Source organism: Pygocentrus nattereri, chromosome 1, assembly GCF_015220715.1.
Source record: "Pygocentrus nattereri isolate fPygNat1 chromosome 1, fPygNat1.pri, whole genome shotgun sequence".
Taxonomy (NCBI): Eukaryota; Metazoa; Chordata; class Actinopteri; order Characiformes; family Serrasalmidae; genus Pygocentrus; species Pygocentrus nattereri.
This window is the reverse complement of record NC_051211.1, coordinates 52,246,357-52,271,087: the sequence shown is the minus strand read 5'-3', so window position 1 is coordinate 52,271,087 and position 24,731 is coordinate 52,246,357. Positions and strand designations below refer to the sequence as shown.

Sequence of the window (24,731 nt, the reverse complement as noted above, 5' to 3'; positions counted from 1 at the left end):
GAAGCAAATTCCTAGTCTGTGAATCCTGTTCATTGACAATGGCAATAAAACTTCTTCTGATTCTGATTCTAGTGTTTGTTAGCAGCGGTAGCCTTGTAGCTCTAATTAAAAAAAACAAAATTTGGACTCCAAACATGGCTGAGCAACATCTGGCAAAGTGGAAAAGTGGGCCTATATCATCTGACACTGCAATACATTTGGAAAATATCATAGTATTCAGTTTTATCCTAAAAAAAAACAACTTTTTTTTGGCCCCAATTGTTTGATTTTGCTAAAAAGTGAGTATTTCTCACTGTGCTTAAAGGGGCTCTGTCTGAGATGACTCTAAATCCCCCTAAAGCTTGAAATCATACTACAATATTGGACACCACAGTCTCAGTGCGGGTTAAAATGTGTGCTACATCAATGAACTTGTCATGCTGAGATGGTTGGGATGAGCCAATGTCTCACTGATTTGGAACAAAAAGCTGACAATTTATTTGCAGCCATTGATCCATATTTCCATTACTTACCATAATTGCAGGACAGCATACGGCACCATGTCTGCGGCTGCTGTGTGGTTTAAAGCTCAACAAAAAAGCATCGACTAGTGAAACAGACACTAACACTGTTAAAGAAGCCTTAGTAATTTAGTGGGCCATCGCTTCCGGTCAGGAATGTAAATAACAATTGCTTGACCGATGTTATTGGTTACAAAATTGTGGTAACACTTTATTTGGATAGTCCACTTTAGATGCTTTGTAGATACTTTAGTTACATTCAACGAAATATCTACTAAATTTACCATTTTCTGTAACTCTAAACCTGCTCTAATCCTGACCCTAACCTTAACCTCAACCCTAAACCTAAACCCAGCGCTTACCCTGGTCCTAGCCCTAATCCTGGTCCATATACTAACCCTAAACCCACCACTGCTTAGAATCAACTGAGCGTCTACAGATCGTTTGTTAACAATTTGAACATCTGTAGAGAATCTATAGGGGACTATAGTGGACTATCCGAATAAAGTGAGAGTAAAAATGGGACTTTAATTTAATTTCTGGAACGTTTCGGAACTATAAGTATTAGACATACAGCCAACTGGTCCCACTAGATAAAAATGAGGTGCGCAGTAAAAACTAGCGGTGTTCAGGAGCACCTTTTGTTTTTATCCAGGACAACAGCATAACTACAACAACCATAAGCAAACACTCAAAAGTGATAATATTAAAAGTAGCCTGTTTCAAAATGCACTGCACTACAGTACCCAGCATGCACTGCAACGTAATGTGTGCTTTGACTGTCCTACCCCGACAACGATCTATGGGACAGCGGTTACACCTCAATTCTACACAATTCCACACCAATTATGTCACCAAACACACACTGCATTTCAGCTGCAGTTCAACCAGTATAAACACTCAACGCCAGCTCAGCAGCTCAGAAACTGAGCCCAAGCTTTAATGAACTTGCAGCAAAGAGAGGAATCCAGGTGTGTAGTTGAATCAACTGGGTGGGTTTAAAAGGCTAGGGTTAGTCTTTTAAAGTCTGGCCAGTTGGGTTTATAGTTCGAGATTAATTAAAAATAATATAAAAACTCTTTTCTCTGGCCCACGGATTTGTCAAGATTTCTGAATACGGCCACTTTAGTGGTTGAGTTTGACACCCCTGCTTTCAGTAGCCCACCCGAGTATATTCCAAGTCATTTTGTCAGTTATATTACCAGTATTTGGTAATATAATCACAAACATGTCTCGGTTGTCAGCCCCTCAGTTTTAGGGGAATGATATGGTTACGGTTCTGGGCTTATGCTTGGCCCCCTTACCTAGACAATGGACAATGTTCTATGGCTCATACAAGAAACGTGCATTAATCTACAGAATTCTATTGTGCGAGCTCATATGTGTGCATACATCAAGTATTTTATAACGGTTGCCAAAGTGGCTCAGCCAATCAGGTTTCAGAACCGGAACCGGTGTTATCATTGACGTTTTGATGAGTCGCATCCGTGATTTTGGGCTTGCACGTTAACGATCAACCCTCGACTAATGACAGTCGATTATAGATCAAAAGAATTAGCCAAAATTTGCATGCTGGCTACAAAGAGACTGCTGGAAACACTTGCTGAGTTACTTAACCAGTGAATTTTCATCAGTGTGCGCTGTGTGAAGGTCTGCTGTAGAGTAAACAGAGGGTTAGTGTTTGCAGAGTTTTGAGTTGAGAAGCCATGAGTCACTTTCTGTTTACAACAAGCACAGAAAACGGACTCTCTTTAAACAACAAACATTCATTTTCCCTACAAAACACCAATAAACACATCAGCCTGCACATCTAACAGCTACAAAAAAAACAGACGCTTCACAAACACGCTCATGCAGCCTGCAAGAAAGTAGTTCATTAGACTCTTATTCAAACTGTAGGCTCTCTCTCTCTCTCTCTCGCTCAAGACTAGAAGGAAGAGGATCACACACATGCAGCAGCACAAAGAGAAGGGCCAGGCCGGGGACGTGGCGTGCAGGCTGGCAGGCGTGGAGCAGAGGCGTCTTTGATTGGGGTAATTAAAAAAGAAAAAAGAAAAAAAACAAAAGAGCAGTTTTATGGAGCGCCTGCTATCTGGAGAGTCGCTCATTAGCCCAGCAGGGTAATTAGCAAGATGCCGCAGTCCTCGTTAAGGAGAAGTCATAATCGTAAACAAACGGCGGTGAACTCCTGCCGCCGTCCCTTCTGTAATGAACTGCCACTGATCTCCAAATGAAAAGAGCACAAAGCCACAGACACGCATACACTGGGCTGGATTAAAGGGGTTCAGGTCTCAATATAAAGAAAAACAGCATCCCATAACACCTCTTATCTCTGGCCTTTCATCCAATAAAATCTTTAATTGTGCCAAACATGCATGCTGGACGGCGGCTCTTGAATGGTTTCTAGAGACGAGCAACTGACCACTCTGTGGAAGTGCAAGTGGCACACCTTCACTCAAGTCTAATGAAGGTTGCCCGGGGGGGGGGGGGGGGGGGGGGCACGTGCAGAGAACACATTACATACGGTACCAATACAGTCCATAAGTCTGAGAGCGCTGGTTCTAATTTGCATTCCTTTCTAAGTCAGTACGAAGTTTTTCATCATAATTAATGAAACGGACAGCCTAAGAATTTGAGCGGAAAGTAGAATCTTTGACATTTTAACATGAATTTCTGGATTTGGTGGTGTGTCCCCCTTCTGCTTTAATGACAGTGAGAACACAAGCTCGCCTGGACTTCAGAAGTCTGCGCGAAAGCCTCTGATCAGGAGATCAAATCCACCTCCGAGTTGCCGAACAAGAGCTTCAGTGAAAGAGATAAGGGGAAAAAAACTGACCTTTTTGTACAAACAACCTGGCCAATTTCACAAATTTGCTTCAAACTGAACAGTGACATTTAATTTGGAATATATATCAATACTGTATCCCCTGTATGGCATTTACCCACCTCAGACTGACAAACTGCATATATGGCAATGTGAACAACTGTACATATCATAGCTTTTCTTTCATAATCTATATGACTGTTACAAAAACTCTACATTGAAAATGGTGCAATACTGGTGTATATTAATACGTGTGTATGTGTATATATATATATATATATATATATATATATATATATATATATATATGTATATATAGTTTGCATATTTAAGTACTACAAGGTGGCTACGCACCTAAGATTTTTACCCACCTTGGCCCTTGTATAAATGTGACATGACAATAAATGTGATTTGATTTGACATAGAAACAGTGCAGAATCTTCAGATTCCTTCATTTTAATTGTCATAACTCTTCGTCTAAAACCTCCTGTTTATTTCCAGGTCTAAATAAAACAAATACCAGACTTTCAGTGTGGATTCAGGCCACTGGTTAAAAACCAGTTCCATTACGCATGTTTCACCTAGACATGAGCGATGAGCACATGCACTGGCCATACATACAGACAGTGCTTGGACTTCGGACCTTATTACAGAGCTTGAACCCGCCTGAAACTTTGGTCCAAACCCAAATACGGTCTGGGAATTTTCCTCACCCACAGCATCATGTTTTGACTCTGTTTTTGGTGCTGGATTCTGGCAAAATCCAAAACTTGCAAGGCAGAGAAATACGTGAAATACATGTTCAGGACTCTGGGTCTGCATTTACTTAAATATGGCATTTTTCTGCGCATTTTAATGCACAATTTCTACTTATTTTAACATATTTGAAACATTTTAAACATAAGCCATGAAAAAAAGGAATTAGTAACTAAATATGAATGGCTAAAATGGCCCATTATCACCAGAGGTGGGTAGAAACTAGTTACATTTTCTCAAATGCAAATACTAAAGAATTTGTACACTTTGTATTTGTATTTGGGAGACTTTTACTTTTACTTAAGAATTTAAGTTATTTTATACTTAAAATACTTTTACTTAAGAGGTTATTAGAGGAATTTACTCTTTACTCAGTTACACGTTTTTTAGCTACCAATTCCTTTTTTCATAGCTTATATTTAACTATTCTAAATGTTAAATTCAGCAAATAAACAGAAATTGGGCACTAAAATGTTTAATATCTAACCTTTTCAACTCTCTGGGACCAATAAATAAATAAAACTCTTTATTTCACGCAGTTACTGAATAATTTGCCTTAAGATTTGGTCATGTAAACTCAGATGGACAAACCAAAATATATCCTGGAGAATAAGAAGTTGAGTAAATGTAGACCCCAGGTCCCGGACAAATACTTCCAATACTTCCCTACCGTGCCAGTGGAGGATTTCGCAGCAATCCAGCACCAAAACAAGTTTAACAAGCCATTCCGAGGCGCGTATCCTCTTTATGAGCTCACGACTGGCCCAGCGAGACTACACAGGAACAATCTGAGCTGAAAGGTGATGACCAAACCAAACTGGAAGAAAAACGAACGGAACAACACAGTTTGTAGCAGGTAGTTGCAGCAGGATTCATCTGCTCACATTTTACAGTCACCACAAGTAACCTTGGCCAGCAATCATGTTCCTGACAGACGTATCATGTTAGACAGTGGGAGGAATGAGAAAAGAGTGTGTGTGTGTGTGTGTGTGTGTGTTGAGGCCAGGAGCAAGGTGAGCGTAGCAGCAGCTCTCACTTCCCAATGGTTAAAAAGAGCGACTGTCTCCATGGCGATGAAAGTGCCACTTCCTGAGCCAGAGGAAATGGCCCAGGGGGAGACGGGCAGCTGACAGCTGGTCTCCGCAGAGATGAGCTGCGCATTATATAACCAGCAGTTAACTGTCGATTCCAGGTTAGCCAGGATCAAACGATCTCGGTTCCAATTTTGAACCGCTGAGATAAGCGTTGCGATGGCTTTCGCCAGCTCCCTCACACGCAGTTACAATGAGGTGACGTGGGGAAATGCATTTAGTTATTCAGCCGACGCTTTCGCCCCACAAGACGAGCTCGCCAACCTCGGTGCAGACCCCACAGGCTCATGTGCGACAAAGTGACTTTCCAAGTGGGTCTAATGACTGTGGGAATCATTTAGGCTCAAACCCATGACCTGCTGAGTCACTGACAAGTTCACTGGCTGTTGAGCTCCTATCAGTTCACCAACACTGAATGTGCTTGGATTACTTGGATCGCGAGACCACGGAAAGTGCAACCAACTTCTAAGACTGAACTTGGGAGGTGCGGCTGCAGATTTCTCTGAAAAACCCAAAGAGAGTCTCCTGAAAAGAACGGAAGCTGGAATAACGGTAAAGATGGGTTGCATTTCGTTGTTGAGGCTTCTGCGTTACAGACTTTCACTTTAATTTATTAAATCACTTGTATTTATCAGCAGTTTTGATAGGAAACTAAATAAATAAAGTCCTGACAGCCAGAACGCCCTCTCCTCAATCTCTATCCTCAGTGGGGTTGTTAAATTTCACTATGAGCTTTAAATACAATTAACTCAGGCGATGCAAGATACACTGAACTGCACACTTACACTGCAAAAAACGGTCTCAAATCTAATTAACATATCAAATAGTTTCCATTTTGAGATGATTGTGCACTTATTGCACATTTTTCAAGCAAAATTTTTACTACATTTGCAGATATTTTTCCTGGTTTTAAGCACATTTCTAAAAATAAAAATAAAAAAAAAGGCAAGATGATCTGCCGACACAGTGAGATCATTTTACTTAATAAAATTACTTAAAACAAGTAATAAATGTGTAGAACAATGTTAAATAATGTTAGATTAAGCTTACAACAATCTCTACAGGAGAAATATCAGCTTCATTGATTATATTTTAGATCATTTTACTTGACCAGATACCAATTTTTGCAATGTAACCAGCAAGCCGAAGGAAAAGGGAATGAATTCACCTGCAGCAGAGGTCTCTGAACGCCCAGGTTCTTCATGGTGTCGGCACTGGCCAGGATCTTGAGCGGGTCAGCCACTTTAGTGACGGCCTCGATCTCCTTATTGGTCTCGGTGCGCACCTGGTTGAGGAACAGGTCGTTGATGTAGTAGGTGAGGAAGGTGTGAAGCTGGCACTGCTTGCCCGGCCCCATGCTCAACTCCACCTCCTGAATAAACCTGCGCAGAGATGAGATGGGCCAGCAGTGTTAGAACAAAGCCTGATGATCTGCTCAGATTTAGCTGCTTATTCGTTAGAATTTGAGTCTAGCACAGATAAAGAAACAGAAGTAGTACATTAACAGCTGTGTTCAGGATTTTAATGGTGTTTTCTTCTTCTATCTTCTGAATATTAATTATTATGATCCTACACTTGGGCCCAATCCCATTATTTTTACCCCTACCCCTTGTTTTCAGGTATCTCCTTGCCCCTTGGAACTGAGTGACAAGCTGCTGTGGTTGAAATCTTCCTCTATGAACTATGAAATGGGACAAACCTCAAATAAAGAAGAGCATTACTTCATTAACAGCTACTAGCGCTGCTCTGTAGGCGCCCCTGCCCGTCTGCAGTGACCGCAGAGGAGGGGGAAGTTCAGCTCCTCACTGCTGGGCTTTAGTTACATTTAGGGATCATACGCCTTCAAAGAGGGGGGCCATTATTTATTATCACCCACCACAAATTTTTCAGTGATATGAAGCTGGAGTGAGATATTCGCCAGCTTCTCATCTGAATTTTCCCGTTCCACCTTAAACAGTGCTGCAATAATATAAACACTTGCACCATTTAAGGTGGAACAGGATATTTTGCCAGCTAGCTACCGAGACATCAAAATACTAACTAGTGATTTTTAAGGCTTGTTATAAAGAAAAAGATCCATAACACAGGGTGTCCCAAAAAGCTGACCTCATTTTGTAGTCTAATAACAGCCAGGTCTCCCTCAAATTTGAACACAATGCGTAAAATTAACCAAGTTTATTGTTTAATGTTTGTCAGGTTGAATAACGGCATTCACTAGAAGTGGAAAGGCATTTTGTGTGTTAGAATACGATCAAACACAGTCGAACAGGCGTGAGCAGCGTGCATTTTCGAGAAAATTCTATAAAAACGCACCAGCTGGAAAGCAGATTGGACACGGCACAACAAATTCAAAGAGGAAGGCTGTCTGTGCAGCGCAGAGGGATCTGGAGGAGCAGCGGCATCGGAAGATATCGTGAATCAGGTTTGAGAAACATTTGTGCGAAGCCCCAAAAAAGTCTGTAAGAAGAGCATCTCTGGAAACCTGTGTTTGGCAGGACGTGTGTCGTGGCACAGGCGGTGCGCATACTGAACATTCGTGAAGCTGTGAAATCGGTTATAAAATCTACATCCCTCTGATTTTCTTGTTGGAATTTTGATAAATAAATCTCGTTCAAGATGAAGCCTATTTCATTTCATTTGCCTACAACATGTAGCTACTCAGATATTCACATATTAAATTATGTCAATTTTTTTGGGGACATCAGAATGACATTAAACTAAGGTAATACAGTGGTTATTATATTTTTGAGTATATTCTCATATTTGTGGGTTTCTTTGGTCTCTTGCTCAGCCATCTCAATCTGTTTGCCTCTGAAAGAAAAAGCTCTGCTTGGAGGGCCATGCGGCCCCAACACTTCGCCCTGCCCCTCCATCTCAACAAAAATCGGGACACCCTGTAGGTTCAGGGCTAAGCGGTAGGGGCGAGGGGTGAAATGGGACTGGGCCTAAATACTAAAACCGAAACTGTGGAATCATAACAACCACACAGTGCATCCAAATCAGGCTGAAAGCACTGCTAAAACTGCAGCACCACGAGCCACAAAGCAGAAAACAGTAATGCATGACTTGATTTCAGCATCAATCACAGCCTACTGGTATATGAGCATCTGGCACAGCTGAACACAAACTGCCTGTGGGTCACGACGTGAGTGTGCAGCGGTGATTGGTTTATGACACCCCAACAGAAATACTAATTCAGAGGTCTTGAGGCAGCACACAGAGGTAGCTGCTAAGCTGAGGGACAAAATAATTTGTAGGGCACAGTGGACGTCCCGTATGAGATGGACTGTTCCCTATGGGCAGCCAGCGCACATTACAGTCTCAGTTCCAGCTGTCAGGGGTTCCACTATGATATGTGGATGTGTAATAATTTCACTGTAGAACTGAATTGTCTGACTGGTAGCATGAAAGAAGCTTGACTCTGTAAATCCTGCCTCGTCACACGTCTGTTATTTAGACAGGGCTGGTTCTAGACTATAGGAGGCCGTGGGCAAGACTTGGCTTCGGAGGCTGTTTGCTGCTCCCTCTCTGATCATAACATTAGCAGTAAAGTTCAGACTCTGGTTCTGGTGGGCTTTTTATGTCTTATCAGATCTCTTCTTAGATTAAAGAGTGATTACACCCTAAAGCTGATTTTTTCATTAAAGCCTGAAATACGTGGCTTTGTGTTAATAAATGACATCACGTCTTTTCCAAACTGTCAAAATAACATCTTACTGTGGCTCAACTCTGCTACGCTCTTTAAAAAGACGGTTCCTCGAACCATGAGCACTCAAAGAACCCTTTGCATTGCATAAAGGGTTCTTTGCATCATGAAGTTGTTCTTCAGGTTCATGGAGAATGTGCTATAGATGGTTTCATACAGAAGCCTTTTGAGGCTTTCTGGGTTCTTCTACTGTTACAAGACACCGTAACAACAGAAGAACCTTTTTTTGCTGATACATAGAACCCTTTTCAAAGAGGTTCTACACCAAACCATCTACAGCACATTCTGAAAAACCCTTTCACAATGCAAAGAACTTTGTTATTTGAGCGTTCATGGTTCTTTGCAGAGCATTTTCTTTACTAAAGAACCCATGAAGAACTATATATTTTGTAAGAGTGTATATTAAAGTATGAACTGAAGTAACATTATACAGATGGATCAGCCTCAGGCTGGGCCGAACTAATGAGTTTGAAATATGAGAACCAGACTGAGAGAACACAGTCGTAAGTTAAGTTGTTGTCACCCTCCTATTTAATGATGAGTTCTTTTGTCTGTTTTTTAACCCAAAAAGTTTGCCCAGCGAGTTTCTGCCAGTCCGTCTATGCGGTTTGCAGTGTTACGTTACCAGCAGGCTAACGATGGTGAATGTTCACTTTCTGGCGCAGGCTTTAAATACAGATATCTGCGTGCTTGAATAACCGTGACTCGGTTTTCATCCTGGTCATTTTCTGACAACTTTGTTATCTTGCGATAACAAGATAATTAGCTCATTATCTCAAGACAACATTATTATCTCGAGACAACAAGACAATTACCTTGTTATTTCAAGATAGCTTTATTCGTGAGATAACGATAATTATTTCAAGATAACAATTTTGTTATCTTGAAATGACAAAATAATTAACTTGTTATTTCAAGATAACTTATGTCGAGATAAGACAATTTACTTGTTATTTCAAGATAACTTTGGCACTGCAGGACAACATAAACATATTTCAAAATAACTTATTTTGAAACACAACAATTAGTTGTTTCAAGATATTTGTTATATCGCGATAACAAGACAACATATTTCAAGATAACTTTGTTCTCTCGAGATAAGACAATTAACTCGTTATTTCAAGATAACAACTTGGTTACCTCAAGATAACTTATCTCAACTTAATTATGGCCTCTGCGGACTTCCACATAAGAGTGAAGAGGCAGGCATGCATTTTAGCAGCACTACTGTAATCATGTTAACAGGCTATGTTTGGGTTACAGTGAGGATGACAACAGACTCTGCACTTGCGCTGTAGTGGCCAACCTTGTGGCTTGTGAAAGTCATTGTTATTAGTTAGCCTCTAATTTTACTATACATCAGTTAGAGAGATGAAGAGGCCCCTGGAAAACCTTGCTTAGGGCCCCCTGAAAGAATACAGCCTGCCTAACATTAGATAATCTGCTGTCCTGTCTAACAACAGGTGGTTGGGATAGTGTAGTGGTTAACACCTCTTCTACACTGTAGACTGGGGTTCAGTCCCCACCTGGGCAAAACACCCTACACTATACCAATAAGAGTCCTTGGGCAAGACTCCTAACACCACCTTGGCCTACCTGTGTAAAATGATCAAATTGTAAGTCGCTCTGGATAAGAGCCTCAGCCAAAATGCCGTAAATGTAAATGTAAACATTAGAAGAAATCTGTTGCAGACTATTGCAAACACACATTGTGCCAAAGAACACAACGCAAGACAGCACCACACTAGAAGTACAAGATTTGAAACACTGACAGCTTTGCTCCAACATAAGTCACTACAATGACATCCTCCTGTCACTGAACTACAGTCTTTCTCACCGTATGACATTTCAAAATCTTTGAGTTTCAAAGAGAAATTAGACATGGCAGTGGATTGTAAAGTCACTTGAATTCCTTCCAGCACGGTGAACCACTTAAAAGAGCCACAAAGCAGAATCATTGATGCACCTTTAACTGCCTGATAATGAACAGAAATGACTGACCACAGGAGTTCTGGTCCAGTGCTAAACTACGACCAACGAACAGACACATAACTAGTACACATTCTGACGAACCAGCCTCCAGGAAAGCTATTTAATGTGATTTGTCCTCATTTATAAGTAATCTATAATACAGAACGCCAGGATCAAGTTGACATTAAAATACAGATGAGAGTATTTTTGGTGGACCCCTCTAGTGGAGCACAAGGCATGAGTATATTAGGGGGTGGGGAGGTGTAGTTAGGGGGGGACAGGCTGTCCCACACCAGCTGACAGTGCCCATAGATCAGCCAAGGAATGCTGATTGATCACTGTGTACATAGAGCCTTATACCTTAAATCGCCTCTCTCAGCATCGCAGCAGCCAATTAGTCAACCTGGCTGGGGGAAGCTGATCTTTGTGTGTGTGTGTGTGACACAAACTAACACACCTCAGGATCTGCTGGTTTGTCCATAAAGCTATTAAGAGTAACGCTTTTCCTAAAACCACAAACACTCCCTTTAACGGCCACAACTTGGGCCATCATCAAGCACATAAACGTGACATGAATAGTTTATGATCGCTCACCACTGCAGTCGCCGTCTCAATACTCTCATCAAAGGGAACATTAGCGCAGATGGGTTTGTGCAAATTGGCACATAATAATGTTTCAATAATGGTATAAAAAGGCACCAGTGTTACAATCATTGAGAACAAATGACCATCTGGTCACAAACCCAAAGCCCTTTTTATGGGTAGGTGAGCGGAGCTGAACCAGACCTGGAGTCGGCATTCACGGTTTCAGATCTGAGCCACAGAAGTCTCACTGACGGCCATAAGAGAGCCCAACTGATGCATCATCAACCTAGCAACAATAACAAAACGCATCCAAACAGGAGAACGTCATAAAACATTTCAATAAACAGTAGAAAAAACAAGCTAGTTAACCAACAGCAAAGCTGCTGAGAGTTCTGGGACTCTACAGTCAGCTGTGGACGAAGCATCAAAAGTACAGTGTTAAAATGCCTGAAGACATTGTTACACAGATGTGAGTGACTTCAACTGGCTGCCGAAACATTTAGCTACTGTAGCGGTAAGAACAATAACAGCAAAACAGGCACATTGTATTAGTTTTGAGTTTAACATCAATATGAAGTTTCTAATCCATATTTAAAACACAATGGACAAGCAGAAAATATTAAAGATGAAAAGATGACTTTTTCTTTGCTGTTCTGTAAACCCAGACACACCTAGACTAGGGTTCCTACACTTTTGCCCGGGAGCTCTTTAAGTAACTTGCGTTGGAACTGAAAGTAAGTTTGTTTTGCTTTGAAATAAAAACCGCGAAAACTATTTCTGGTCATTCAGTTAGTGTCGCAGTGACGAGATAAATGTGGGAAAGGCATATTTAGAAGAAATAATTGACATTAATGACCGAGGAATGGGAAGATTTATTTAATAATCTTAAAGTTGTAAATTATTTTGAACCTGCTGAAAATAATTCAATTTGTAATTCGGTGAATTTTATGCATTTGAGGACTATAATCAGAGATGTGGGACACGAATAAAACTGGTATTTTAAAGCAAAAATATGCTTCATAAATTACACCAGCCCAGAGCATAATCCTGTTTGTGAAAATGTTATATTTTTCCTGAGAACACACACATAGGCGCACACACACACATATGTAGATAGATAGATACATACACACACCAACAAACCTAAAGTGAACACAACTCTATTTATATTGAAACACAACAGTTCTTTAACGTTTACATACTAACCATAACCACGATATGCACAGAAAAGCATATTGTGATGTAAATGATCGCGATTCCAATAAAATATCGTCATATTTCCCAGTCCTGTCCGGCCCGCGGAATGATTCAAATTTTCTATTCTCATCAGCCTGTTTCACCCTGAGATGCACTACAGTCCCCAGCATGCACTGCAATATAGTGTGTGTTCTGGCCTCCTTCCCTAACAACAATCTGTGGACCAGCATTTACACAAAAAGAAAAGATTCCCGGTGTCTAGTTCAAGAAAAAATTCCAGAAAACAACTCGTTTTTATTTAGAAGTATTTCTGAGTAAGTAATCAGTGCTTATTTTGCTGCTGCATGATTTTGGCCATATTGTGAATAAACAACGACCCATCTGGATCAAGGGGAAACAAGGCTAAGTAAAAATGAAAGAAAAACACTGCTGACCCACGGATGTGCTGAGAGTTTTGAATTTGGCCCTTGTTGACTGGTTGCGTTTGGCACTCCTGGTGTAAGTACTGACCCTAGACTGTAAGTCCGATTCACAGCGATGCCACGGCCTTCCGTAGCTGAGAGGTCAAGAGAGTATAGTTCTTGTTCTCTCTGGGTCGGCAGGGTGGCCCTCGCTCTCAGCTTGGTAACACTGTGCGATGGGGGGAGACCGAGCTATTGCGTGGGAACTGGCCTGAGACACTGGTTGGTCCCTGGGTCCATCAGAAAAAATATATTCATAGTGTTTATTCATCCAGTTCTGCCATCATCCATCAGGTTTACAACAACATAAAGATGTATGTAGTCTTAATATTGACATTATTGCCAGTCGTCTATTGTGGTGAACTGACTGGGAATTCCTTGGAATGTACTCATTCATTAATTCGATATAGACAAAGAACCTGATTCTCAGCAAACTGACACAGACTGCATCCCCAACTGATGCCCCTGTATCTCTAACAGTTGAGGACTAACCCACGCTAACGATCATACTAATTGCACAATAACTGGAAAGTCATAAAACAGAAATTCCGACCCCGTTCACTGCAATATCAGCGGCAGAGCCAAACATTATCTCTAATGGAAATTTGCTAAAGACAGCCAGTGTCTCAAAGGCCTCCTTCAACAGTATCATCATTTAGCAGCAAATAATAAAAAGATGACTCCATCGTCGATCCATCATGTCTTCGGCTTAAACGCCCTCGACCAAATTATTCATACCATATGCCGCTGCGCATCGCTCTCTCTCACTAGCGCTACGTGATCCCTCCTCTCCCTCTCTGTATTTATTTCAGTCACATAAATCTCTCTGATCACTTGCATTAGGAGGTAAATATGAGGTGACGGCTGCCAAAGAGGCCTGTTGGCTTTCTCGGGCTAATCGAATTTCGCTCAGCTCGATCCGGCTGGGGACGGGCGAGTGGCGTGGAGGCGGCACGCGTGTGACCACACCAGCGGTGCTGAAAGAAAAGCTTGCGAGGGGAAGCACCGCAAACAGAAATTGAAGGAAAAAAGCCATCAACAATGTCACGTCAGCTGCCGAGCAGTGAAATAATCATCATCATTATAGTAAAAAACTCTGAAGATTAATGTGGTCACAGCACCGCCTCCAATAGCACAAGGACACATGCTGTTCCTGAAAGCACACAAGAGCAATTACAGCCACACAGGACCAAAGAGCGCGCTACGAGAACGAGCATGTGGCGACTTACATCATTTCACCCCCACTGGGGCTTATTTCACTGCCATTAGAGAAATTGTACATATTTCTTTCATCTGCAAACAATACAGAGCACAACTGAGTTAAACGCGCCTAAATTGCCTAATTTGCTTTTATATGCAGCACTGTGCAAAAGTCAGAGGACACTTCATTTATTTATCTCCGGTCAAAATGGACAATAAATGCAAGATTTTTAAAGCAGAAAATATTAACAAAAAAAATCTGCCTCAACAACGAAATATTATATCCAATTTTCAGTATCCGGTACGTCACTCGGCCTTTATTACAGCTTCTATTCTTTCCAGGAGACTCATTTTCATATTTCACAGAAATCTGCTGGGATCTTTTTTCCACACCTGCAAAGATCCGTCTTAGAAGCTGCTTGAATTTTCTGCTCCTCATGAAATCAACACAGACACTGAGTCTTCTCACAGTGGAAGGATGGACAGAAACACCTGTGGATGTTTTCAGATCTGAAGCAGCTTGATCTTCTCCTCTCTCTCAGAGACAAAAGCTTTAATTGCTGTTGATTTGATGGGGACAGTTTTGCTGTCTACCAGGTTTTCCAGGTGGTTGTGAGGAGCCCCATTTTACCAGTAGCTTCTGAACATTTTCTGAATTTCTTCACTTATTTTCACCCAGACTTGCTCCTTCTTTTTACAAGTGGATCACCTTCTATCTAATCACAGAGTTGTCTCCTGAAAAATGAAGAGCTTGTAAAGCATGTCTGGTTTTAGGGGTCTGCTTTTTTCAGTCCTGCTCCCGCCCGCTTCCACAAGATTTCATCCCGCTCCTGCAGAAATTCGGAATCATTTGTCCCGCTCCCACACGCAACTGAAACATTTTGTCCCACCCGTGCAGTTACATCAAAGCAAACTGACATCCAATATCCGACACAGCCGATTCACAAATACGTTATTCTCTGCTGAAATAACACGGCAGTCAAGGTCATCAGGCTCACTGTGAAGTGGCTTCACCGAACACCATTTATTCCCAGTAAACACAAGGAATTAAACTACAGAACAGTTACTTTTTGGAACAGTTTTGCTTGGCAGCTGTGGCCAGCCGTCAAGTGAAACACCACATACACACTAGTGAATACACACACACACTAGGGGGCAGTGAGCACACTTGCCCGGAGCGGTGGGCAGCCCTATCCATGGCGCCCGGGGAGCAATTGGGGGTTAGGTGTCTTGCTCAAAGACACCTCAGTCATGGACTGTCAGCAATAGGGATTGAACCGGCAACCCTCCGGTCACAGGGGCGGTTCCCTAACCTCCAGCCCACGACTGCCCCCGGCTATAGCTATGAGAATTTCCATGTTGCTTATATGTTCGACTGCTTCCAGCCTCTTTAGAGTGACTTCATTTATTTTAAATCTTTTGCTGCTATCCTTTTATATAGTTTATATATATATGATTTAATGATTATTCTACTTTATTGATACTTACTATATATGCTATATACTACATATAGCATGCTTCAGCCCACTCCCGCACGCGGTAGGCTGGTTTTCCACCTGCTCCGGCACACAACACTGAAAATTAGTCCCGTGCAAGACACTGTGGCACAGACCTCTAGACGTTTTGACTGGAAATTAAATAAATGGAGGGTGGTCTCTGCTGCTATTTCCGTTATTGGCTTGAATGAATTAGAATGGTGTACCGTATGCACACGTGACAAATGCCCCTTTGCTAAAACGTCATCATACCTGCAATGATAAATTCACAAAGCCTATTACGAAGATCAACTGACCCAACATGTCATATATATAAAAATCGTTCTATAATGTTCATATGATACACACAGTCAATCCAACAGTGTAGTGCACCACAAGAACTATAGGGGGCGATATGACTTCTGTGGGTTCACTGAACCATGAAAGGAGAAACCAGCCAGAAACATATGGCAGTGGTGTCACAGAGGAGAAGCGCATGGAGTTGAAAGCAACGCTGCAGTTATAATATCATAAAAGGCCGAGTGTTCGTTCCATTAATCTGTTCCTTGACACAAACACAAAGCATATGTACAATTCAAAGACTACATTTGGTAATTCTTACATGTTCAGTCCACAGTTTATGCACGTAGCATGGAAACAGCACGGAAGGCCATAGTGATCTGGATATTATGAAGAGGAAAGTGTATTAGCTGTAAGTCAGAAAGCTTTTGTAATATCAGGAAAGTCCACAGAGGTGAGAGGAAACGAAAGGTTCCATTACTTGAATAACAGCAAGAGTTCAATGAAATTTACTTGATAATCATTTACTGCAGCCCTGATTTATATATCAAGGTCCACTTCGGGACTCAAGTTGATCATTTCCAAAAATACACCTACAAGGTGACTTTCAAGGTCTGGCTTAAACGTATCAAAGTGAGACGTACCGCAGCGCTCGCCCTCAACGTGCCTCGCCGGTGCATTCGGTGAGTGCGGAAAGCTCTGCTGAGATAGGACACCTCTCATTACCGCACTGTGGCGTGATGTAGGTGTATGTCAGTGGCAGTGGGCAACTGCGAGTGTGTATATGTGCGCGTTTCAGAGCCCAGTCTCACACATGCTGACAGGTGTTTGAAGGTTTAGCTTGAGTTCTGTCTCAGATAAGAAAGAGGAGACACAAGGAGAGGGAGGGAGAGAGGGAGAGAGAGAGAGAGGGAGAGAGAGAGAGAGAGAGACCCTGCTGAGAATACCTGTACTGCCACATCTGAAACTTACATGACAGTGAGACTGAACACACAGGAATCTGGAGAGGAATTTCGGGCTGAATGCATGAGACACGACTCACTGTTACAGGTACTTGCTTGACTTCTGACATGGAACACAGAACTGAGTAGATCAGCAATTAAATTATGCATTGATTTCATCAAAAAAAGGAAAAATCAGTCTTTAGCAAGTCAGCTCCCGTCTCAAGTATGCCAAGCAAAAAAAAAGACCTACCACACTCTTAAAAACGACGGTTCTTCAAGGGTTCTTTAGACAATAAAAAAGTTCTATAGAACCAAGAACACTCAAATTACCCTCTGCATGATAGACATTGTGAACGTGTTCTTTAGACTGATGGAGAAGGTGCTGTAGACGGTTCAATAAATAGCACCAAAAAGGGTTCTTCTATTGTTTTAATGCCAAGCTTGCAGCAATAGTAGAACCCTTTTTTGGTGCTTTACTGAACCCTTCTCAAAAAGGTTCTATAAAAAAAAATAGTACATTTTCAATCAATCTTTAGAACTTTTCACCATGTAAAGAACCATTTATGGGTTCTTAAAGAGATCATGGTTCTATACAGAAACAATTCTGAAGAATCTCAATTTTGAAAGGGTTCTCCATAACCCCCAACACATCTTCTACTGTTTGTAACCATTTTTAGTGCTATGTAGAACTTCTTTCAAAAGGGTTCTATATAGAACCATCTAGTGTGCATGCGCCATCAATCTGAAGAACGCTTTCACCATGCAAAGAACCTGCAAAGGGTTCTTTGAGTGCTCATGATCCTGTATAGAACCATTTTGTTAAGGGCCTATAGAGCACCAAAAACAGTTCTTCTCTTGTTTCGATGTCAAGCTTGTAACAGTAGAAGAACCCTTTTGGTGCTATATAGAACCCTTCTCAAAAAGGTTCTATATAAAACCATCTACAGCACATTCCCCATTAATAAGAAGAACCTTTTCAGCATGTAAAGGGATCTTTGAGTGTTTATGGTTCTAAATGGAACCTTTTTTTTGTATTAAAGAGCCCATGAAGCCCATTAAGCGTGTAGGGTTGCATGTAAATAATTAAGCATGAAGAACAGGTGCTAGGAAAACTTCTTCTTCTTTCGGCTGCTCCCTTTAGGGGTCGCCACAGCGGATCATCTGCCTCCATCTTGCCCTATCCACTGCCTCCTCTACTTTCACTCCAACCATCTCCATGTCCACCTTCACTACATCCATAAACCTTCTCTGAGGTCTACCTCTTCTCCTTCTGCCCGGCAGCTCCATCTCCAACATTCTTTGCCCAATTTATCCACTATTCCTCCTCAACACATGTCCAAACCATCTCAACCTGGCCTCTCTGGCTTTATCTCCAAACTGCTCCACCTTCACTGTCCCTCTGATCTGCTCATCTCTAATCTTGTCCATCCTTGTCACTCCCAACGAAAATCTCAGCATCTTCATCTCCGCCACCTCCAGCTCAGCCTCCTGTCTTTTAGACAGAGCCACAGTCTCCAAACCAAACATCATAGCAGGACGCACTACTGTCTTGTAGACCTTCCCTTTCACTCTTGCTGCTATCCTTCTGTCACACATCAGCCCTGACACCCATCTCCACCCACTCCATCCTGCCTGCACCCTCTTCTTCACCTCTTTTCTACACTGTCCATTGCTCTGGATGGTTGACCCAAGATATCTGAAGTCATCCACCTTTACGACCTCTACTCCTTGCATCTTCACCTTTCCACCTGCCTCCCTCTCATTCACACACATGTATTCCGTCTAGGTGCTTGGAAAACTTCTAAAAAGGGGAATTATTTGTCTTTTTAACTGACGTTAAAGAAGTGGAACTGATAAAATGGACAATAAGCACAGAAACAAGGACATAATGGTCATAATGATATGCCTGATCCGTGTATATACATATTCTCGTATTTTATAGCCCTACAACACACTTGGTGTGTTTAAGATTAAGAAAACTCAGTTTTGCATTGAGACAAGAGAGAACAGAAAGCACAGCTGGACCCTGAGCCCCGTCTCCACAGTGACACCACGGCAACACAGCAACACCCCTGCAACTGCGCAGCGTGGGCCATCCCTGTCTGTAAAATCCTCATTAAGAAGCAGGCAAATCTACTTAGTGCATTAAAAAGGAGGTCTAATTCCCTCAAAAGCCAGACAGAAGACAACTGTCTTCTTAACCTGCACTTGATTAAGCTGCCCTTTGATGCTGATCTGTGATCAGCTGCGCCACTGATCTCACAATGTTATGATCAGGATGCTCTGTTGGTGGTGAAAGCAGGTCCTGGAAACCTAGTACAAAGGCAAATCTTCCATCTCTGTGACCTGTGGCTATCCCGCTACTCACCCTCGCAGGGTCTGGACGGTGGTTGAGCAGGATGAGCCGAGACCCGGGCATAACTCAGAGTTAATAAGGGGATTATGGCACGTAATTAGAGGCGAGTTCCTTTGCAAACCTCCTGCAGAAATAGAATTACCGTGCCGTGATCGGGACCAAATGGCAGGCATAATTGTTCATCAAGAAGCAATCTTCATTTGTCCAGTGGATAATGAGCCTGACATACGGGGCAGAAGGGAAGCCCAGAGAGCGATGATCATAACCCCAATGTGGATAAACAAATGCGCAGGCACGTGCACTGCTTATATTTCGCATGCTAACGTACATCGACCCTGTTGATTCGCTACTGCGTTCTACATTTTATGTGTACGTAGTTTCAAATCACTGCGTTACAGAGAAACGTAACATTATGTAAAAGGGGTAAAATTGACCTTATGCTGACCTTACACCAAACGACGTCTCAAGCGATTTCACTGTCGCAGACAAATATCCAAAACACGAGAGTCTTGTTAGAGCCGCGTCACGCTCGTGTCATCTCGACTGGTCAGTGTTAGGTGGTCAAGACGGAGGTCTTAAGTCTTTTTCGCGTCTTGATGCTGCGACAAAATCAACTGTGTTTAATATTTTCGCAAGCTTTGCAAATAATGACGTGTGAGTGCTTGCGGTAGAGAGAGAGAGAGAGAGAGAGAGAGAGAGAGAGAGAGAGAGAGAGAGACCCTGCCTGAGACCTGAGAGTGTGACTGTCTGAAATCTCTGTAAAAACTGCATATCTGCTCCACTTTAATACAACAATCAAATTTAAATGTAAACCGACTGCGTCTGGCTGGGTGAGTCTGGTGTAAAAGAACTTGACTGGCCTGCACAGAGTCCTGACCTCAACCCCATCCAACACCTTTGGGATGAATTAGAGGGGGGATTGTGATCCAGGCCCGCTCGTCCAATTCCCACAGTCCCCCTCCAACATCTAGTATATAGTATCATAATACATATTGTGAAAATGACTTCAAGTAATTGTGAATAGTTGTGAATGTATGTATTTGTACTACGTACGTACCACATATTTAGATTACAGCAGATCAGTAGACATACCACCGATACTTCTAATGTACACACTGTACTCGCAATGAAATACTGTTCACTGTACATCTGTTGTAGCTCAAGAGTTGTCTATTGTACATTCTGGCAATAAAACCAAAATACACCATTTTTTAAAACCTCATACATTTGCACTTGGCAAATAAAGATTGCCAAAACATATATTTCACTATCATGACAAATTACGCCGTGGTAACACAATGAATATCTTCCCTGGCCAACCACATGTTTCATTAAAAGAGATTTAGACGGGGCTCCCAAGTGTCTAAGGTCTCACCCCGTTGTCAGGAAATTGCATGTTCAAATCCCGACAATGCTGGGAGTGCAAGAGAGTATAATTGGTCCTGTTTAATTGGATGTAGTTGTGTGCAGTTGGTGAAAGGTTGAAAAGGCATTCACAGGTTCATGCTGTTTTGCTGGAGCACTGCATCTGTTCCAACTTGTCAAACCTCAGGAAAACAAAATATCATGACACGCATTGTGACAATGACCAAGTATTGTGATACCGTTTTGCCACATTGTCCATCCCTACACTCTTAAGAATTAGCGTTCCTAAAAGGCTTCTTGGCTTGGACACACGGCTCAGTGAAGCATGATTAGTGGCATAGACCCTTTATGTTATGTGGAGGTTCTGTAAAACGGTTCTTCACACTCACACATTTCATTTACACCATCCAACATAAGTAAGGTTGTACAACTAGACTGGATTCATATCAGCAGATTAACCCCAGGAACCCCCCAACCACACAACACCACCATGGATTTTGAGGGTGACGAACACAAGCTTCCTCCAAGACCTGTGTAGTGCCACCTTCTGAACTGCCAACTGTGCTCTCACAGGCACAATCATCTTTCACTAACTGGAAGATTATTCAGGGAGCCAAATGGGGTCCTTCTTTGGCAGGGGTCTTCAAAGATGGACCTTGATTTCAGTTCTCGGTTCTGGATTTTGTAATCCAAACACTAACAGGTATGATACTCCATGTCCATTTACATCAAAAATTCATTTAGAGTTGTATGCCAAAGTTTTGGCACCCCAATCAAATTAAGATTAGATAGATTAAGATTAAGTGACCCTTATTGGTCCCACAACGGGGAAATTTCACCTCCGCATTTAACCCATCCGTGAGGTGAAACACCACATACACTCTAGTGAGCACTCACACACTAGGGGGCAGTGAGCACACTTGCCCAGAGCGGTGGGCAGCCCAATCCACAGCGCCCAGGGAGCAGTTGGGGGGTTAGGTGTCTTGCTCAAGGACACCACCTCAAGGTGACCTTCCGGTCACAAGGCTGGTTCCCTAACCTCCAGCCAATGACTGCCCCAAATGACAATGTTTTTTGTTTTCTAAGTAAAAATAAGTTAACACACCGTCTACAGAGAACAAACATCTGAACATTTTAATACACAATTACTGTATATTTGCTTCATTTAACATGTCGGAAAAATACAACATGAAAAATCTATGGCAACTTTATGGTTGTTAAACTCGCCATATTTAAGTGTGTTCTCTGGATAGGTTGTGTGTTAACTTATTTTCCCTTCAAATCAACAAAGCCACTAATTTGACTGGGGGTGTTTAAACTGCAGGGGCGACTGTAACTACCCGTGACCAGGAAATCCAGGACTGGATTCAAGGAAGCGGAAGTCTTCTGATCTATGGCATCATCCCAAAGACTCTTTTTGGCACCTTTAAGAGCGCAGACATTATAGACTTCGAATAAATTCAGCTTTTATCCTCAGTGATGGGCTCTTCCAGCTTCCAGAGCAGAAGTGCCAATAGCGCAGTGTGCGCCGCAAGCTGCCGCTCCTACTGCCTCCAATTCTGCTGCTCATCATCACATTAAACCCTGAAGGAGCGAAGCTCTCCAACTCATCTCCATGACGTGCTTCCTCTCAATCAAGGAGCTCTTCTTCCAGTCACACATACACACGCGCACAGGGTCCCAGTTTATTAGCGGCGACTGCCTCTGATTGCGCTCGACAGCATCTAATTGACTGTCATTAGAAAACAGATGTCTGAGCCTGAGGCCTGAGCTGGATTACTGCACGCAGGCCGGCCTCGCCAGTGTGTCTTCACACAAACACACCGGCCCACAAAGCCGTTTTCTGCTTCCCTCTACCTCCAAACCAATTACATGCCCAGTAATCAAACCATACGTGCAGCATAAATATATGTTTATGTATGATTGAATAGGCAGAGGAACGAGGGGAGGGGGGGATTACGGCCGGGCCGTCAATAATAACAGATCAGCACTTTTAGCAGGCACTGTCCATGCCATAGTAGAGCTGGCCAATATGACAAAATTTATCGTTATCATGATGAACTACATCATAATTGTTAGATACTAGTGTCAGTGCATACTCCTGATCAATGCACAATCCTGGGTTCATGACTATATAATCATGACCAATGGGGCTCAGGCCCATGGTACACATAAGGCCTTAGGGCTTGCGTCATACAGAGGCCTCAGCTTATGCCTGTGCGTTCCTATGGTTGGTTGTAACTCATAGTGACACGTCATAAACGTCCTTGGGGGCCTTCGTCCACCTATAACTCTATTTCATCCGATCCTCTCTCTCCATTGTCTTATCGCATGACCACGCGATGGTCACGGCATTTGTGCGTATATAAACTCTGCTATTCTGATTAATAAACGGGAAAAACCTTCTGACTACAGACCTGGTCTCTGTGGTCATTTGAGTTTCCCCAGCCAGCTGGACTCTCAGAAAGACGGCGGGCTTCTGGCTCAGTTCACAGCTTTGGTATCGAGGTCGATCCACAGAACCTAAAACCATCGTCAAACGGTTCTAACAATAATATATCACAATATGCTTTCCTCAGCGTATCGTGGATCTCGTCAGTACTAATAATAAAAATCACTTACAAACGGTACGACTGATAACAGAGAGCATTCCTAGTCCTGTTTAACTGGATTTAGTGCAGCACATTTTGTAAAATGTTGAATACGAATCACTGGATTCAGTCTTTTGATGCTATTTTTAAAATGTGAGCTTTACTTTGTCAGTTGCAACTTAGCAGATGTAGAAAAAATAAATAATCGGCCATACTGCCTTCCTTGTCTACTTGTTTAGGGAGATGAGCTGACCTCAGGGCTGATGTGTATGTGTCTAACAGACAGGCTGCCGTTAGCTGGTGTTTGGGGTGTAGGGTTGAGTTGTGTGGATTGACAGTGATGTTCATGTGATGCGATGGGGAGCAGAGAGCCTCACGGATCAGCTCGAGCTACAGCACCTGACGCAGCTTCAGTAGGCATTCAAGCGCCGCGCTCTACAATAACAACACTTCCTAAGTGGTTCTTGGCTTGAATTTCGCAGTAGTTTGCATAGGTACAGAGACTTTACATTACAAGGAGATTCTTCAAACTTTAAAGAGAAAGAACGTGGGGTTGGGGATGGGGCACGTGGCACTTACTACCCACAAAGACTAGAAAAGTTTGAGGACTGCTGCTTTGAAAAAGAAAGTTTCTTAAAGAGAGTTAAAAGCGGTTCACTTTAAAGAACCTTTTCTGCCACATTTAATTTTAAGAGTCTCAAGACAAGAACCGAGAGCGTCTAAACTAGAACTCAAGCCCATTACACTGATCTTCTGCCTGATTTAGGCTGATTTGTGTCTGATCTTCTCTGGCCTTCTACTCCGCTCTACTGATAAATCAGCTCTTTTATTCACAAAACTCAAATCTGGATTACACAGCGTTCAGTGGCTCTAATCAGATTACCGCCTTATCCCTCTGTATAAATCTCATCTTTATTTGTATTTGAGAAAATACATCCCTCGTTTCTTATTTCTTCTCCTCATTAAGGAGATCACAACAACGACCTGGTTTAATACAAATTAGATGTTTTCTTAGACTGACAAAAAAAAAAAAAAATCTTTGGCCAATTTATTCAGCATAACCGGTTATTTTTTTAAACACTCTGAAGCTGTGATGTAATATGTACACACTGTTAACATTTCAAAACGCACCACTCGCTCTTCAGCCCACACAGTGGAAATTTAGCTTTTGTGATGTCACAAAAAAACTATATATCTGCCTATCCACCAATTGAGCCTGAGCAGTTTAGCTCCGCCTACTCACTCTGAAGTTACAAACAGTGTTTCAGCCTTTTTGAGTGACGTACAGCCAATCGGAACAGAGGTCATTCACATATACAAGTCTTAAAGGCACAACAACGGCAACAGCCTCTTTACGTCAAAGGCATAAAGAGAGGTTGAAAACGGTCACAAACAAATGGACCGAAGAA

General features: G+C 42.2%; 1 protein-coding gene across 1 annotated transcript in view; it reads right to left on the bottom strand.

Moving 5' to 3' along the window:
* Positions 1-24,731, bottom strand: part of exoc4 (exocyst complex component 4) — a 263,398-nt gene that overhangs the window by 89,052 nt on the left and 149,615 nt on the right. The window contains exon 11 of the mRNA XM_017711300.2: positions 6,340-6,553. Coding sequence (XP_017566789.1) covers positions 6,340-6,553 — 214 coding nt within the window. The remainder of the gene's footprint in view (positions 1-6,339; positions 6,554-24,731) is intronic.